The following is a 16881-nucleotide window of genomic DNA, read 5'->3' as shown; positions in this document are numbered from 1 at the left end:
TATGTGGAACTATTTCTAATCTCGTTTGAGCGACGTTTGTTCATAATTCAGTGGTATCTAATATCTACCTTCGATATCCATCCATATATTATATCCATTCGAGCCATGCTATAGACTTAATATTATATATCATATTAATATTCAGTAAGTCTTAGCATAGCCAGCGTCTTGACACACGCAGTTGGCGACGAGAGAATATAACATGAACGCTTCGGAATACCAACAGTGAATAGGTATGACACGACGACCAGAGTTTTGGCTTGAGATTGATCTAACCACTAAGACGCTATATCGCAATTCACTGACTTAAGTACTTAAGTACTCGCAAACAGGGAGTTCCGTGAACATAACTTGAAAAGCATCCTTGTTGGACAGGATAGATGTACATAAAATGTCAACAGACAACATTTGAGAGAAAGGGATACATGAGAAGAAAGCACATGAAGTTAGCGGCCAGAAGTCATCAGTTCAACGCGATAAATCTTGCTGCGGCTAAAAATATAGAGCCAATTTTCCACCCATGCCATGTTCACTGCCACATCACCGTCCGCTATTTTAATCCGCCCAAGGAGTGTGCCACGAGAATCATATACGTCGACCGATCCAGTCACCGCTCCATAGACTCGGTTGTCCTTGTCAGTCTTAATGCCATCGGGAAATCCGGCATCAGAGTATGAGAACACATTTCGGTTTGATAACCCGGAGGAGGTGACATCATGGACATATATAGTGTGGCCACCATGGGGATCCGAGCTAGAATTCCCCCGGTTGGTGATAAATAGTTTGGTCTGGTCCTGACTGAATGCGAGGCCATTGGGGTTGAAGAATGCACCCTCGGCTGCGCCAGCAACCATCTTGATGTTTCCTGTGCGCATATCCCAGCGGTAGATACCATTGGCTAACTCGGGAAAGAGGGTGTCGTTGAAGTTGTCCCAACCATAGTATCCATCCGTAAAAAATGCCACGCCCTCATCGGAGATGACAAGGTCATTCAATGAGTTGAATCGATGGCCGTAAAAATTATTTTTTACCACCTCAGTCTTCAACGTCTTAGGATCCATGCGCACGATGGAGCTAGGAGTCGTAAAATTCCCCTCCTGTGCCCAATACACCGATCCATTGAACAGATATGCTCCATTCGCAATTGTCAATGGGGGGTTCGGATACACCTTGGTTGTGTTGGGGGATGCTGGGTCCGTAATATCTACCCTCCAAACGTAAGGGATAGCACTCATAGAGTGCCCTTCTTTGGGGGAGAACAGCTCGGCCACAAACAGAGCATTCTCTTCCGGTACATAGACCGATCCATCATGGATCTGGCGTTGTGCATACGGCGGTGGGTCGGGGAAGGTGAAGATCTCCTCCACCTGCTTCTGTTCAAAAGGTCCCGCAATACCGAGCAGCTGAGGGTGGCATGTTAGCTATAATTTTCTGTTCCAGCATAGCAATCCATCAGAGACGAACGTTGTAGAAGGCTGAGTCATAGACTATAAATGAGGCATTGGCAATCGTCTCCAGGTCTTTTTGAGCGGCCGACATATTCTTCCCATTCAGCAGGCTCGTGTCCCACATAGGAACAGTCACATTGCGATTGAAGTTTTCGTAAGGAAAGACATCATTGAATGACTGTGTGACTTCCACCACGGAATGTCCCACGATAAGACCACTACTAAAGACGATTGTAGGAAATAGGGAGAAAAGGACGGTAGTAAAAAGAGCCATCGCTTCTTGCTCATCCGAAGATACACAGAAGAGCATAGATAGTAAACAGTGGAGACAAACCTGCCTCCTTATACATTTCACGGTAGCAAGGCACTCGGTATTACACCGACAACCTCGTCTAGTGGACAACCCCACTGAGCGGGGAGGGCCAAGATGGCCAAAGCTGCGAGGAAGGTAGGGACCATAGCACGCCAGGTATTACAGTTTATTGATCGGCGAGGACGAAGTCGAGGACTCTAGCGTCAATGTGCCACACTCTTCATGAATCACAGTGTCTTCAATATTTCGAAACGAACGTCAAGCCTACATGGCGGTTAGTCTCGTTCTCTGGCCAAGAGCACCAAGACCACGCTCATAGTGGAACCAAGAAATCATCGAGCCGCCACAATGCCTTTGTGTCCTCTTCTCCGCTGCATGTTCTCTCTGGAGACGCTGCAGGCATCGCGAACTGCCCAACGTTGTTCCACATGGTTGAAGTCTCTAGCACGAGAGACGTCTTTGTGCATGTTAGCCACGCCACTCCAATCATATTAAAATTGCGAGGGATATTGGGATTTCAGACGGGTATTCAGAGATTGCTTCGGCATCGACTGAGTCGCGACAGACCATTTAATAAAGTGGCAATTATCCTTGCTAACACTGCGTTGCTCGGTATCTTAGCGACACTCTCGCTAAAATGCCGACTGTCCAATTAGGAATGCAGACGAAATAAATAAATGTCGGAGATAATAACGGAAAGCCAATCATTGCTTAATGATTGGTAAAATTTAGGAATCGCATTGACCAAGTCTCAGCACCTATCTAGAGCCCATTACCAAGTGGGCCATTGGGCTTTTGTGATGCCCGATAATGAATCGACTCACGGCTCAGAAAATGTAGGGCCACTACATGTGCTAGGGAGGTCTATCAAGCCACGTCGGGCACAAATCCACCACCAAAATCATTCATATACCAATCAGGCCAGCCTGACTCAAGGGATAGATTGGGATTCACGACGATTCCCGACATTTCCAATAGGGGTAGCTGAGATGGCCCTGTGGCTACGCATTCGGTTGATGAACCGTATATGCTTGTGTTTGACATGGTTGGTGGAGGTGACACCATTTGAGGAAGTGTATCGATCACGGACTGGAGAGGTATCCCAGTCGCTTTTCCCCGATTTGAGGGGCCCCTATCGGGCACTTCCGACGACCTCCTGGCCTGGCGTTGCAGGTTTGACGCCAACGGCGCACCAATCTGAGACCGAATGATCTCTATGCTTCGCCGAATACCCGGTGTTTGCTTGACTTCTGTTTCCAACATTCGAAGTGTGATCGCTAGTCGGCCTGTGGCCATCTCTGCGATCGCTTTGTCTTCATGTCGTGCGAGCCTCACATCAATCGTTGCAGCAGTGTAGACGCAATATGACACCAGGTAACTTTGGTACTGAAAGTTGAAGAGCTGTCCATATGCCCTGAAGAGGTCGTTGACACCAGCTGCTTGCTCCGTGCAAACAATCTGGGCCCTGAGTGCTAGAGGGTGCCTCTGTAATTCTGCATCCCAACACCAAATAAAGAAAGGTCGATACAGTAGGATCAAAACAGTATGGCAGAGAATACTACCCATGCTCAGCATTGGTCGGTCTCCGTATGGCATGTGCTCACTTACTTTAGGCAGAGGATGTGGGGTGGGACGCAGAACTGAACATTCGCTCCTTCTTCGAATCTGAGCGAGGATGGCAGGTTTTTGTGGAAAGATACTAGTTTTTCCTCCAATCTGAATATATCATCCGGGTTTATATTCCGAGAAGGATGAATATATACGGTTTTGTAGCTCTCGTTGATGATCTGAGTCCAGATAATTAGCAGTCATCGTAGGTACGCCAGTTGAGCACCCCCCGTATTACATACTTGGGCCAGATTGCAAAAATGCACGAACGTCAATGTACTGTGGCACTTAGTCTCTGGATACAATTGGTCGGTCTCCAGTAAATGGGGTGGTTGCCACAGCTCACCCTCATCTGATAGATCAACTATAAACATCGTTAATAACACTAAGCGACAATAAATACACTACAGTCTGTGGCTGGATGCAACACACATAGGGTAGAGGGAAGATACGGTGTATCCTTTAGGGATGGAGGTCGCCCTAGGCACAAACTAATAGATCTTTCAAGGGGGCCGACCATCAGTCTCACTCTAAACCCACAGTTAAGGACTCTTATGAGAAACTCACTTATCCCATGCATAGACTGACAGATACAATCGCTTTCGGACTTCTAAATCATCAGGTTCGAATTCCTTCAACAGTGAAGCCTGGCTTCTTTTTATGTGTAATCCAAGGTCAGTCACCATTCGGATTGCCTGAGATGGTCACTAAAGAATTGGCGCTAGAACGACGGGGGTTGGGGGACTTACCATCCCGGTGTATAGCCATCCTTCGCTGCTCTTTCCAACCGCACACTGGCGGCCTCCCAGAATCAAAAGGCCTTGAATGGTGGGTATCTGAGGCTTGCTTTGCTGCATTTCGTCAATCAAAAGCAACATCGCCTCTCGCAGGAATGTCTCCCCACGCTCAAATTGAGAGAAACGGGGATCATCTTCGGGCATGTGGCGACATGCATGAGCAAAGACGACGTTCAGTAGAAATCGCGAAAAATAAGGGCCACCTAGAGCCATGTCCCGGTAAAAGCCTGGATTTGGTTGGTGAATTTGTAGAACGTAAGGCGTACGGAAAATGGATTTCTCTTACAACGTCGATATATGCAGTTATGTAGTGGTGCCTGCCATGACCAATATACATCCAGAAGACTGGAGCAAATGTTTGGGTCAACATGGGTATAATGACTCATATTTGCATGTGCCATTCTTTCCCACGGGCCCTGGAAACGAGCATTCGAGCAAAGCCATCTACGGTGGTAGTTTTCCATTTCTTGCGTCTCTGGCTCATTGATTTCCGCCTTGGTATCGTGCCGATGGTCATGCCCTGGTATAGGATGAAACCGGGAGGTCGCTCCAAAGTAATGCTGCTGAATGGGTCTCAGAGCGAGTTCAGCTGGCATAAGATAAGGGGCTACAAGGAGACTTACTCTTCCTTCCGTGTCTATACTGAACTGGGTGTCGACATCGTTAGAGATATCATCTGCCGGATAACGGTCCTGGGCTTCGCGATCAGTAGATGAAGGTCTAACATCTGTACTCTGAGCTAGCTCGACAGGCTCTGGCCTGTTCAGGTCAAGCTGAGATACTAAATCTGCCAGGCGAAGGTCTCGCCTGGCATTGTCCATGGCGGCTAGTTCTCTAATGTTGTTTTGAAGCTCCTGGACCCGGGCTTGCTCCGACCGCAGTGCCTCGGTTAGACGAACTGTATAAGCAGTTTTTTCTTTATAGGAACATGTCTCCTTTAATCGTGCACAGTTGACGCAGGTCGGCCATCGGCCATCGCACTTGACCTTGCGGCGCCGGCAAACCAAGCACGCAAAGCCATACCTCCTTCCTTTGGATCGGGAGGCAGATTCCATTGTAATTGAATAGGATGGGGAAATTACTTCAACGGAGATCAGGTGAGCGACGTGTTGGCCGGGGCTGGGATTATATAATACCTTAATGTTTCCCCGCGTCTTGTCCCATGATCTGCTTGATAACTTACGGAGTACAGTACATACTAAACGTCGTAACGTAAGGTAACGTAGCGTATTCGGAAAATAACTGGGTCACGTGAATAAGTAGATAACATTAGTCGATCTTATAGTCCTATTTCGATTACATATTTATAGGAGTCACTACTCATAGTTGAGAGTACTTTGACAGGTTGATAGCTTTGACATAATGAATCTAGCTTAAACGGGGGAGTTACCATCTACTGGATTTCAATTTAATCAAAGGGAGCAAATCTGCAACCTCACGCTCAAATGACCTCAGACCAGTATTCCTCCATAATAGTCTTCACTTGTTCCCATTCATAGCATGAAGCGGTAGCTGGGGTGCTCATCTCCGGCATTCAGGACATCGTTTGACATGTCGCTGCTGTGGACAGGGCCGTGGATCCGGTCCCGTTGTTTGTTTTCCCTAGACATCAGGGCTCTCAAGACTTGAGCGACGATGGCAGCAAAGAAAAGAAGCCCTGCACTAATGGCCATCCCCTTGGTGTAGAACGGCCCTTCCTCCTTGGGGAAGAAACGAGAACCAGCGATTGAGCCGGTCTGGCCCACCATCCCGAATATAACTAATCCCGCACCTCGTTTGGAGGCAGAGCCTTGGTTGTCTGTCACCCAAGTAAAAGTAAGCGCCACAGCGGGAAAGACGCCACCGCAAATGAGATACACAGCGAAATACCGTACAGAACTAGTCTTGACAAGTGCTTGCACCAGGTATCCGATAGCCCCTATTGTGCTCAGGGCGCTGAGGAGATAGGATCTATTCCTGACCCTATCGGACAGAAATGAGGATGCTAAGCAGATAAAGTAGGAGGCCAGGTAGGGCGGTGCGGAGAGACCCTGTGCTTTAATTGAGGAATATCCAATGTCCTCTATAATGGTGGTCAAGAATGCGGGTAGCGCAGCGAAGGCTGCCTATGTAAGTAATAAGATATTAGCCACGAAAGAGTTATATATTCGAGTCGGAGGTAACGGAAACCCACATTGAGACAGAAGATAATGACGGCTTGAAAATAATTCTTGTAGTCGTAAAAAGCAGCAAATACCTGCTTCATATTTAATTTGCCTTTTTCCTCGTGTCCGCGGGCCGAGAGTGCACGAAGATGAACAATTTCATTCTCTCTCTGTGTAAGGAATCGGCATTCACCGGGTCCCTTCGGAAGGAAGAAGAACGCAAGAGGAGCAATTATAATTGTAGGAATACCCTCTATATTTAAGAGAGGACGAGGAGATTAGCACGATCCCGTCCGTTGAATCTCCTGACTTACCAATAATAAATAAGAGCTGCCACTGAGTGACTGAAGCTTTAGCATGGACAATACCATAGGCTAGTGCCGATGCGAAGCAGTTAGCAATAGGGGAAAACGAGATGAAAAGGCCGTATCGAAAGCCCATCTCCGATCGATGGTAGAAGAAAGACAAAAATAAGGCAACGCCAGGGGCAAAACCAGCTTCAGAGGCGCCAATCAAGCAGCGCAATACAATCATGCCGGCAAGATTAACAGTTGCCGCCTGGAGAATACTTGCCACTCCCCATCCGAACGCCATAAGAGCAACCCATAGCTGTCTGTGGTGTCAGTCGCCGCGGGTTACGAGGGAAGAGGAATACGAACCGGTAGAGAGACAAGCTTCCACAGAAGGATAAACCAGTGAAAAGCGATATAAGCTAGGTAGTACGCTGTGATGATCCAGGAGTACTGGTTGGAGGTAATACCCCATTCTTTACCCATTCCAGCGGTATAGGCATTTCCAACATTGCCTCTGTCAATGTAAGACAGCATATAGAGAACCCCGAGGCTATATTTGTCAGACTTTAGGCAAAAATAACAATATCGGTGAAACCATACAGGGGAATCAGATTCCAGTCCAGCTTTCGAAACGCCTTTAACTTTTCTGCCTCTGTAAACTGGGCGAGGACTTCATCCGCGGGGATACTCCCATTGCCTGTCGTGACATTTTCCTTGTGGTCGCTACACTCTGCCTTCTCCATGTCCATTTTCAATGGTTTCGTTTTTCTGTTTTACCCCGTTATGACTTCCAGGTCAGAATGCACGCGGATGACGGGCAAACGTTAGTAAATTGGTGAAAGGACGGATCAGCTAGTAACAACTAGGGTTCATGGGAACTTGTTGACAAGTGAGACATTTTATATAGTTGGCGAGCGAGCACTGAGAGAAACTTCAAACTGTGATCTCCGCACCTCGCTATCAGTCCGGGGACGTTAAGTGTTCTGATAATCTGGGGTACGAACTTTAAACTAACACCAATGCAGTGCCAAGATAGTGCTAAGAGCCGTGACCATCGGTTTATGTCGGTCAGATGCCGAATGCCGACTCAGTACGGCAACCCAATAATTCAATTTCGTATGTTTTGCAATCTCAAGCTCTCTACTCCTGTTGTAAGGAAGGTGGTAAGCAAAGCTGGTTTCAAGGTAGTCAGGCTAGCCGATTAAAGCAATATAGAAAAATGGATTAATGCGAGCTGGCGGCATCACTTGCCTCCGGGTGACTACTGGTATCTACTACGAGTATCGGATTCAGCCGAACAAAGGCAATTGACTGCTGCTCGTAGACATCTACAGTGTTAACGAGGAATAGACAGCTCTACGCAGAAGTTTTATGTTTTACTTGTCTGCATTACAGTATCCACGTGGCTTAGCTTCATTAGGGTCACTAAAACGTCACCCGGAGGAAAATGATATTCTGATACGCCGTGTATAGTCTACGGCTTATCCATGATGCTCTGTATACAGCGCTTGCCGATAGGTTAAAAGATTGCAGTGGCATTAGGCGGACTGGCAACACCTCCAGGGAGGTTGAGAGGTTGGCTCGTGAGCATGAACGTCCAACGGCCGAGCTCTCTACAAGTTTCACTTAGCCCTTCCAAATCCCAACACTCGCCTATGGGCATTCCCCATCCGCTCAGGAAAACCTGTATATCTCAATGAGCCCCTCATTGCTCACAAAGGGTTGAAAATTTGTTTTTGTCGCCTACCTCGTGCATACAAACGCCCCATGGTTTCGGTGATGGCCATGCTTCATACGCCACGGTGTCACTGGCGACAGCAGAAAACTCTTGCTCCCAGTGCCATCGGATCGCTGCCTCCGTAGCTTCAACCCCACAGGATGCACGATCATCGCGCCCTCCCAGGCGCTTCTTCTCGCCATCACTTAGCCGCGAATATGCCGCCGTCCAGCCTGTACGGATAACAAGAATGTCTCCTCGGCGAAAGGTGACTTGCTGCTCCCGGGCAACCTCGAGCAACTCCTCAAGAGGAATGGCCTGGTTTGTGAACGGTCGATGTGGAAGGCCCTTTCGCTGAGCATATGCATACCAATCAAGAAGCACCCCGCGGGTCACAATTGGCTTTTCCGCGATGTCTTATAGAATCACGAACGTTAATAGGTATAACATGATATCATTTCACGAAACCTTACTTTGGATACCGATCTTATGACTAGACGAGATCTCGTCCTGGACAACTCCATTGTAGAATTGTTTGGATTCGGAGTACGGGAAATGCCGTAGCCCATCCCAGTGACTCGAACTTTGCGTGTTGAAATCGAGCTGGTGGACATGAGCCATCTAGTTTAGTCTCTTGTGGTCATTCTGAAAGCAACTGAAAGACTGACCTCATCATCGTTGGCATGTCCTTTGGCAATCAAATTGTGCGCGCAGGGCTTTCTGCGGGGATTCATCGGCTTAAGTGGAACATCCAGAGGAAGGCTTGGAAATCCATATTAGCACAGCGGAGAAACTGAAAGATCGGAAGCAAGATTACTTCAAGTTTACAACTCTTCCTTGTATAAGCTCCGCCGAAGCAGCGCGCACAATATCCTCGGTGATCAAATTCAACGTTCCCCGCTCATCGTGGTCCCCCCAGAGCCCCCAGGCGGAGCCCTTCGGGTGGCCCTGTTTCAATGGAAGTTCGTCAAACCGTGGCCTAGAGATAACTGAGGCGGAAACTATGTCGCTACCCGCTGAGGTTTGTAGGGGCTCGACGGGGCTTAACTTCTTGGAGAACCACCTGGTGGACAGTAGTAGTTTGGTGAAACTCATCTTTGAGATGGCAAACAGCCTGTGGGAAGACTTTCGTGACTAGGACCGACGGACAAAAAGAAATATTTAATCGAATGCTCCCTTCGGTGACCTCATAGCGAGTGACCGTGCCATTTCATGTACGTGGGACGTGGGTCTAATCGGTATGTTGCCGTTGAATCTTGTCGGCTTTTGAACTCACCTTCTCGGCTTCATACCGAGCGCCGAGGACTATTAGACCACATCATAAACGCACGGGCAGACATGAAATTCTTCACTTCACTGCAATTGGGCCTCACCTCTCCCGTCATGTCGTCTGAATTCAATATCCTCACCCCCAACGCCATGCTTGGGTATGGCTATCGTGCTGAGCACTTCTGGTACGGGATTGAGAAGTTCACCCCCAAGGCGATTATTGTCGACAGCGGGTCCACTGATGGCGGACCGTATAAGCTTGGCTTGAACAAGATGACCTGCGGTCGTGATTCTTATATACGCGATCTGACTCCAATCCTACAGGCCTGTTTCCATAAGAAGATTCAAGTTCTGATCGGATCTGTCGGTGGTGATGGCAGCGATAAGCATGTGCAGGAGATGTTTGAAATCGTTCAAGAAATCTCCGCAAAGCAAGGCTTCTCTTTTAATGTCGCCACGATCTCCGCAGGCTTTCATAGGGACCTTCTGAGGCAGCGCATAGTTAGCAAGAAGGTTGGCCCGTGCGGTCCTGTGGAAGAATTGACAGTGGAAAGCGCCGACCGTGCCATCGATGTCGTCGCGCAGATTGGTGCTGAGCCGTACGTTGATATGGATCGCCTCCGAGCCGTGACTTAAGCTAACCCCCAGTATTAAGGTTCCTGAAGGCTCTGCAAACGTGTCCTGATATCATCCTCGGTGGTCGTTGTTATGATCCCGCTCCTTTTGCTGCATTCTCCATGTACAATGGCGTGCGCCCTGGTGTGGCCTGGCATATGGGCAAGATCATGGAGTGTGGCGGCATCTGTGCACTCCCGAAAGGCCGATCAATGATCGCTACTATGCGAGAAGACTCTTTTGACCTGACCCCCTTATCTCCCAGGGAACGTTGCACTCCGCTCTCCGTTGCTGCCCATACCTTGTATGAGAAGACCAGGCCTGATCGCCTGCCTGGACCTGGTGGAGTCCTTATTCTCGATAACGCTTCATATGAGCAGCTGACAGAAAGAACTGTCCGTGTTAGTGGCGCTGTATTCGAACCGACGCCTATTTACCAAGTTAAGTTGGAAGGAGTTGAAAAGCTAGGATATCGCACTATCTTTATTGGTGGTATCCGCGACCCTATCCTCATCGGCCAGATTGACACTTTTCTCGCCGATGTGCGCGCTTATACCCAAGGCCTGTTCCCTGAGCTGGACAAATCGCCCGAGTGTCAGCTTCTGTTCCACTTTTACGGCCGCAATGGAACGATGGGTCCAATCGAGCCTACGCCAGTCGCTGGACACGACCTCGGTATTCTAGGAGAAGTTGTTGCACCATCCCAGGAACTGTCTTATACAATTGCCAACAATGCCCGCGCGTCAATTTTGCATATGCCCTACAAGGGCCAGGTCGCAACAACCGGTAATTTCGCGTCTCCCCTATCACCTCATGAGACTGCTGCAGGTCCTGTCTTCCGCTTCAATATCTACCATCTCGTCGATCTTGAAGCCGGAGAAGAGATCAAGCTCTTTCCTATTACTACAAAGACGATTGCCAATAACCCTCCTTCCTCTGATGATGGCGCGCCTGTGGGACTTTCTGACTCTGAGAGACAAAGGCTACGCTCTGAAACCCTCGAGCCTCTATCCCTCAAGCCGATTCCTCGAGGTGAGTGTCGAATGATGGACATCGCCAAAGTCATCAGGTCCAAGAATTCGGGTCCCTTTGAGATGACATTTGATATCATGTTCGACACTGTGGAAGCTTACGAGAGGGTCAAGAATTCGAATGTTCTCACAAATGAGCGTATAGTATCCCTCTATCACCTACAACCCTCAGATATTCTTGTGAATATGTTCTTTGAGCCTGCATTGGCATGGAAGTGCACGATTCGCCGACCCTGGGAGCAGGGAACTGTGGGGGAGCGCGATACATTAGGTACTCAGCAACATGGACCTCTTTTGACCATTGCCATCCCTGCTGCCCCCAGCAGCGCTGTCGTGACCAATGCAATAGGTAAACCACACGTTTCTTATACCCCTCCGGAACGCTCCCATTTCTCGGCTAAGGACAGCGTGGACTATCTTTGGACAAAGCTCGGACTCCCTGCCACATCTCTGGAAAAACTTCAGCTTCCTGGGCAAGGCCTTGGGCTACCTTCCTCCTTCAAGATTGCCCACATTGCGCAGGCTTCTATCGGCCTTTCTGCCTTGTTGGCCGCGCAAGTCTATGCTTACCGTACCAACTCGGCTCTGCCTACGGTGACCGTTCCCTTGCAACATGCAGCGATAGAGTTTAAATCTGAGAGGCTATACACACTGGCAGGCAAACCTGCTCCCTCGCCGTGGGGTCCTATCGGTGGCTTACACAAAACTTCCGACGGCTATGTGCGCGTGCACGACTCCTTTCCCAACCATCGTAATGGTGCTCTGGCTTTAGTCGGCTGTGAACCGAACGCTACCCGGGCAGAGCTAGGGTCCAAGATTGAGAAATGGCGTTCCGTCGACCTCGAGGCCGCTGCTTTCGACAGTAACCTTGTGATTTCTGCTCTCCGGTCGTATTCCCAGTGGGATGTACTTCCCCAAGCCCGAATGATTACTGATTTCCCGATCACGCTACGCAAACTCTGTGATGGGCCTGTTGGTCTCCCGTCCACTATGCAATCGCCACCTGATAAGGCCCTTCGCGGTCTACGTGTTCTTGAGGTCTCCCGGGTAATTGCCGCGCCTCTCTCTGGCAGAACTCTATCTGCTCATGGAGCTGATGTTCTCTGGGTGACAAGCCCTAACCTTCCCGATCTCCCAACAATGGACCGAGACTTCGGGCGAGGTAAACGTACAATTCAATTAGATCTGGACACTCCGACGGACCAGAACACATTCTCACAGTTACTCGAGGGGGCCCATGTGTTTGTCCAGGGTTTCCGCCCGGGAAGTCTCTCCCATCGCGGTTACTCCCCCAGTGCTCTTTCAAAGCGGTTCCAACACCGGAACATCATCTGTGCCAACATGTCTGCGTATGGTCCCGATGGCCCTTGGTCGGATAAGCGCGGATTTGACTCTCTAATCCAGACGTGCGCTGGCATGAACGTCTCAGAGGCTGAGCACTTTGGTGCTGGGGAAGCCGCCCGTCCCACTCCTTGTCAAGCGCTGGATCACGCCGGAGGCTACTTCCTCGCTGCTGGGATAACAGCAGCGCTTTACAAACAAGCGACAGAAGGTGGCTCCTGGCAGGTTGATGTGTCCCTAGCCGGGGTCATGAAGTATCTGCGATCTCTTGGTCAATACGATGGAAAATCAGGCTTCGAGACACAGGACTTCACATGCACCAAGGATGTCCCGGAACAATACTTAGAAACGCGAGACACAGGCTTTGGGGTTATGACTGCCATTCGGCACTCTGCTTCAATCGAGGGGGTTGACGTTGGCTGGGATATAATGCCCAACCCTCTGGGCTCAGACGAGAAGAAATGGTTGTAGAAAAAAGAAAAAAGGAAAGAAAAGAAAGAAAGAAAACTCCGGTGGTGGCTGGAAGAGGGAGTCATAGTGTCTTTGGTGGTGTTTTATTAATAATGCTGTTGATTCAGACTCGAGAACTCGAAGATGCCAGTCTGCCCCATTCGTTGTCGTTGTGGGAGCTGCTATATATATCCTGGGTTCTTTGGTCAACCCAAAAGTGTTCCCACAATTTTACCCCGTAGGATTTATAATTATTTGACGAGAATTTCAAAGTTCATTGTATCTATTCTAATGTAAACCAGAAAGAAATATCAAACCGCCAACAGACAGGAAATTAACCAAGGGCTCCTCCACTAAAATGCCTGCTTGCCAGTCTTAACGGCCTGAATGATACCCGCCCGCGCCAGCTTCTCGACCATATTGAACAATACAAAGTCGCATCCCCGACGCACGATCATATTGATGCTCACGGGAAACTGTTCCGTCACATTCGTTACCGGCGAGTGATACGGCACTTGGCCTAAGGGAATGGTGAAGTCGGCGCAGCTGCAGCAAAATATTAGCTCATATCTCATTTTCACAATATCAAGGTGCTAACTGAACTCACCCAAAAATAGGACAGATCATGGAACAAGGTATCGCGGCCCAATCTGGCATCCTTCCCAGAAACGTAGCATTGGGACCCTCGTTAAGAGCTTTCTCGCGAAAACTGGGCAGTCCACCAGTGCCAATGTCACAAATCAATAATGACTCCGAGCAGGATTGGGGCGTCTCTGGTAACACATTCCTTTCGAACCAGTCGACACCCTTCCTTTTATCCTGTAAGGCCTGGTCGTATGCTGCTTGATTGATGACGCTGGCGTTGAATTGCGACCACTCTTTGCGCCACAGCGGATCTACTGGGGGAAAGCGTCCTTCGTAACGGCGTGCCCATTCGGTCATCAGAGGGTCAGCAACAGCTACATGCGATGACCAATATGTTAGGGCAGCCGTTGCCGTCAGGAGACGGTCCATGGTGTCATTATTGTCCGAGAAGATAGGCGCCTCAATGAGCGTAGCGCTAAGGTTTGTGTATTTGATACTCATGTTGAGTTCCTTTGCTATGGTGGAGAGGAAAGGCTCAAGGATCTTCTGAGCGGCAGGATTCACGAGGGGAAATTGCTCTTCTGGATACAGTATCTGGGTCGGGAAGGCCATTGTGTCCGGAACCGACAGGGGAGATAACCCTGTAATCGACGCTGGCTGGTGAAGTTCTGGAGTATACCAAGCCTTGGCAAACCTGGCCCATTCGGCCGGATTCCGACACAGAACACCAGCTGTGTCCTCAGCCCAATTCTGGGCAAGCATACCCTGCAGCGTGATCATTCCCTGACTGGGTCTGTTTCCAAAGGTTCCTGTAACAGCCGCTGGGCGACGGATGGAAACGCCAGTGTCACTGCCAATCGCGGCATCCAGCCAGTCGTACGCCGCAATGGAGCAGGCTCCGCCGGAGCTTGATGCTGCGCAAGTCAAGTATCCATCACCCCGTGGGTTAAAAGGAGCTTGCCCATCTGTCCAATCCCAGGCATTCGCGCCGGAAGCAAACTGTGCCAACTTTTGCTTCCCCACTAGAATTGCGCCCAGATCAACCAGTCGCTGAATCGCGGGTGCGGTTCTGTTGGCAACAGGCGTGATCTGAACCCACGCTTGGCTTCCCGCTGACGTCTGCACCCCTTTGATGTCGAATATATCCTTGACTGCCACTCGTTTGCCAGCTAACGGCCGTGGGTCTCCCCATGAATGGATGCGGCTCGGCACGGGGACCAACGGTGCCCAGAGCCTTGAAGACATAGATTGAAGTGGTACAAAAGAGCCGCTGCCATCGTTGGACGGATACATACCGGTGACGAAATCACGATACATGTCTGGGTATAGGCGGTACGTGTCTAGAAGACTAACCTTGTCTTTCGACATCACGGCAGTATATGGACCAGGCGCCAGAGTCTTAGCGGACTTGTGGTGGATCGATATTGCTCGTCTGCCCTGGCTCTTGAAGACAATGGAGTCAAGATAGATGGTCTCTGCACCGGCGCTCGAAAGATACTCCAAAGCATCGGCAGTTACACTGGTATTGCCGGCAGATGAGGTGAGATAGACGGCACCGAGAAACTCTGTTGAGAAAACATCGTCATTTGCCAAATAGCTCGAGATTGTGGCATTGAGGTGGTGAGCAGTCACGATGGTCTCGTTGGCGGGGATGACTGTCAAGGTTATGATTGTGCCAGTAGCGTAGTGATTGTCAACCTTGGGGTTGATGATGGTCAATGCATCCCGGGGTTCTTTTGCATTGGCAAGATAGGTAGTGTCACCTAGTTGATAGGAGACAGCTTCAGATGTTTGTAGTATATTCGACAAAGAAAGAGGGCTTGCGCTGCCACCTTTGAAGGCCGAGCCCAAGACAAGGACTTTAATGAAGGTTTGCTTCCACGAAACCATGTTGGTCATGACTTCTTGTGCACTGAGTGCAATGTTGCCATCTCTGATTATTATAAGGTGGCCATATTATAGCGTGGGTGAAGTGTGGTGGCCCAGTCGAAGCAAGGGCCATCAGCCACGACATGCACGTTTCCGTGGATGTCTTAAACTGCGACTTCTGATTGCAGTAATCGGGGTTCGTACCGTGAAACTACTGGCTATTGGGACTATTCTTAGGTGACTTACCTTTTTCACTGTTGGTCCACTGAGTCAGGATAATGTGAAAGCAACCATTAAAGGTAATGAAAGATAGGATGGCTGTTGGTGCTACTACACTCGCTCATTAGAGGCTGAACTGCTTCATGTAGCACAAATATTGGGTTGAATCTGGCCCAGATGTCGCACGACTGGGAGGTGTGTCCAAGTCTCTCCCTAGACCCTAATCTAATGAATGGTGACACGAACAAGGACATAAATGAACTCATTCCACTGGACGTAACATAATGGCATTTCTTTTCTGGGGTCCTATTGGTGGAGAAGAAAGTGTACGATCGACCATTAATTTCCACATGGCTTGGAAGTCCCAAAGAGTAAGCTGCATGAAACCTTGGTGAGGCTCGGAATGGTAGTATTGTTGCACGAGAACAATAAGCAAGTCACAACTCAAACACCCAGGGGAGAGTATTATTCCCCGAAGCAATCTTCCACATAGCACCGAACCGGGGGCCCATCATCTCTTCGCATTCAATTCTGTTTTGTTCCCTCTTCCCCCTTTCGAGAACGTCCTTTGCTTTTCGGCTGAATGGAATGACGCCAGTCCGAGTGCGCGTGCTAGAATGTGAAGGTCTGAGCAACGCTCAATTTCCGTGTCTTTGTTTCATGGTCCGGCAGACGTGTAGATCTTTAGGATAAGTCGAACCCAACCCGATCCATCAAAGTTTTCTTTGGCTTTGAAACAGTCGTCCTTGTACGGCTTTTTTCTGACAAAGAGCGTTCCCTCGCCTAAGAAACAGTTTGAATGTCCCTCTCTTAGCCGCACGTGGCTGGCAGGTCACGTTACTCCAGATCTGGTGCGGTCACATGTGTTCGGCTTTCCGTTTTCGTCCACCCAATTGAAGCTTCAACATCAAACACGCTATGCAATTATTGCCTTCCATCGGAGGTACTTTTACATCTCCGATGAACTCGCTTTTTCCATTCCTGAAGTCTGCAGGTCATACTTCACCGCGACATGCAACCACAACACCGAATGGTCGGTTATTCCGCGAACCATGCTCGCCAATCGCGTATACGACACTGCAATAGTGAACCTTATGAACACCTACTGTCATAGATCTGAAGTCAATCATCATGAGTGTCTGATAGAATACAGTATTCCCTCCCATAGCGACAGTATGGCGA

At 49.2% G+C, this 16881-nt stretch overlaps 7 protein-coding genes across 7 annotated transcripts; 2 read left to right on the top strand and 5 right to left on the bottom strand.

The window, feature by feature from the left end:
* Nucleotides 1-446: 446 nt before the first annotated feature.
* Nucleotides 447-1722, bottom strand: F9C07_2233702 (gluconolactonase precursor; the record flags this gene model as incomplete). Its single annotated transcript, XM_041293577.1, has 2 exons — nucleotides 447-1403; nucleotides 1465-1722. The coding sequence occupies 2 exons, from the start codon at nucleotides 1720-1722 to the stop codon at nucleotides 447-449; spliced, it is 1215 nt and encodes a 404-aa protein (XP_041147251.1).
* A 245-nt stretch (nucleotides 1723-1967) lies between these two features.
* On the top strand, nucleotides 1968-2438 carry F9C07_6704 (uncharacterized protein; the record flags this gene model as incomplete). Its single annotated transcript, XM_071511502.1, has 2 exons — nucleotides 1968-2228; nucleotides 2418-2438. 2 exons carry the CDS (start codon nucleotides 1968-1970, stop codon nucleotides 2436-2438), a joined length of 282 nt encoding a protein of 93 aa, XP_071364263.1.
* A 190-nt stretch (nucleotides 2439-2628) lies between these two features.
* Nucleotides 2629-4987, bottom strand: F9C07_2072709 (nitrogen assimilation transcription factor nirA; the record flags this gene model as incomplete). The annotated part of the gene is made up of 8 exons (XM_071508780.1): nucleotides 2629-3319; nucleotides 3370-3548; nucleotides 3612-3733; nucleotides 3802-3869; nucleotides 3937-4064; nucleotides 4119-4393; nucleotides 4453-4729; nucleotides 4790-4987. The coding sequence occupies 8 exons, from the start codon at nucleotides 4985-4987 to the stop codon at nucleotides 2629-2631; spliced, it is 1938 nt and encodes a 645-aa protein (XP_071364262.1).
* Nucleotides 4988-5271: 284 nt separating this feature from the next.
* On the bottom strand, nucleotides 5272-7628 carry F9C07_2284459 (permease of the major facilitator superfamily). Its single transcript, XM_041293575.2, has 5 exons — nucleotides 7204-7628; nucleotides 6970-7153; nucleotides 6625-6919; nucleotides 6340-6563; nucleotides 5272-6271 (listed from the first exon to the last, which is right to left on the bottom strand). Exons 1-5 carry the CDS (start codon nucleotides 7350-7352, stop codon nucleotides 5660-5662), a joined length of 1464 nt encoding a protein of 487 aa, XP_041147249.1. The 5' UTR covers nucleotides 7353-7628; the 3' UTR covers nucleotides 5272-5659.
* A 471-nt stretch (nucleotides 7629-8099) lies between these two features.
* F9C07_1628021 (putative cyclase-domain-containing protein) lies at nucleotides 8100-9661 on the bottom strand. The gene is made up of 5 exons (XM_041293574.2): nucleotides 9138-9661; nucleotides 8989-9082; nucleotides 8794-8923; nucleotides 8351-8736; nucleotides 8100-8287 (listed from the first exon to the last, which is right to left on the bottom strand). The coding sequence occupies exons 1-5, from the start codon at nucleotides 9413-9415 to the stop codon at nucleotides 8123-8125; spliced, it is 1053 nt and encodes a 350-aa protein (XP_041147248.1). The 5' UTR covers nucleotides 9416-9661; the 3' UTR covers nucleotides 8100-8122.
* A 42-nt stretch (nucleotides 9662-9703) lies between these two features.
* Nucleotides 9704-13047, top strand: F9C07_2070857 (CAIB/BAIF family enzyme; the record flags this gene model as incomplete). The annotated part of the gene is made up of 2 exons (XM_041293583.1): nucleotides 9704-10188; nucleotides 10245-13047. 2 exons carry the CDS (start codon nucleotides 9704-9706, stop codon nucleotides 13045-13047), a joined length of 3288 nt encoding a protein of 1095 aa, XP_041147247.1.
* A 332-nt stretch (nucleotides 13048-13379) lies between these two features.
* F9C07_6712 (amidase family protein) lies at nucleotides 13380-15510 on the bottom strand (the record flags this gene model as incomplete). Its single annotated transcript, XM_071511503.1, has 2 exons — nucleotides 13380-13596; nucleotides 13634-15510. The coding sequence occupies 2 exons, from the start codon at nucleotides 15508-15510 to the stop codon at nucleotides 13380-13382; spliced, it is 2094 nt and encodes a 697-aa protein (XP_071364261.1).
* Between the last annotated feature and the right edge of the window lie 1371 nt (nucleotides 15511-16881).

The sequence above is a fragment of the Aspergillus flavus genome, chromosome 5 (assembly GCF_009017415.1).
Source record: "Aspergillus flavus chromosome 5, complete sequence".
NCBI classification, from domain to species: domain Eukaryota; kingdom Fungi; phylum Ascomycota; class Eurotiomycetes; order Eurotiales; family Aspergillaceae; genus Aspergillus; species Aspergillus flavus.
The sequence above is the reverse complement of the archived record's forward strand: the minus strand, read 5'-3'. Positions and strand labels throughout refer to the sequence as shown.

Coding starts and splice junctions, on each gene's coding strand:
- F9C07_2284459 (XM_041293575.2), bottom strand. CDS start 7,352: ATGGACATGGAGAAGGCAGAGTGTAGCGACCACAAGGAAAATGTCACG. Junction 7,154..7,203: donor GACTGGAATCTGATTCCCCT/GTATGGTTTCAC, acceptor TGACAAATATAG/CCTCGGGGTTCTCTATATGC. Junction 6,272..6,339: donor TCATTATCTTCTGTCTCAAT/GTGGGTTTCCGT, acceptor TTACTTACATAG/GCAGCCTTCGCTGCGCTACC.
- F9C07_1628021 (XM_041293574.2), bottom strand. CDS start 9,415: ATGAGTTTCACCAAACTACTACTGTCCACCAGGTGGTTCTCCAAGAAG. Junction 8,924..8,988: donor GACATGCCAACGATGATGAG/GTCAGTCTTTCA, acceptor CATGTCCACCAG/CTCGATTTCAACACGCAAAG. Junction 8,737..8,793: donor TCATAAGATCGGTATCCAAA/GTAAGGTTTCGT, acceptor TGATTCTATAAG/ACATCGCGGAAAAGCCAATT.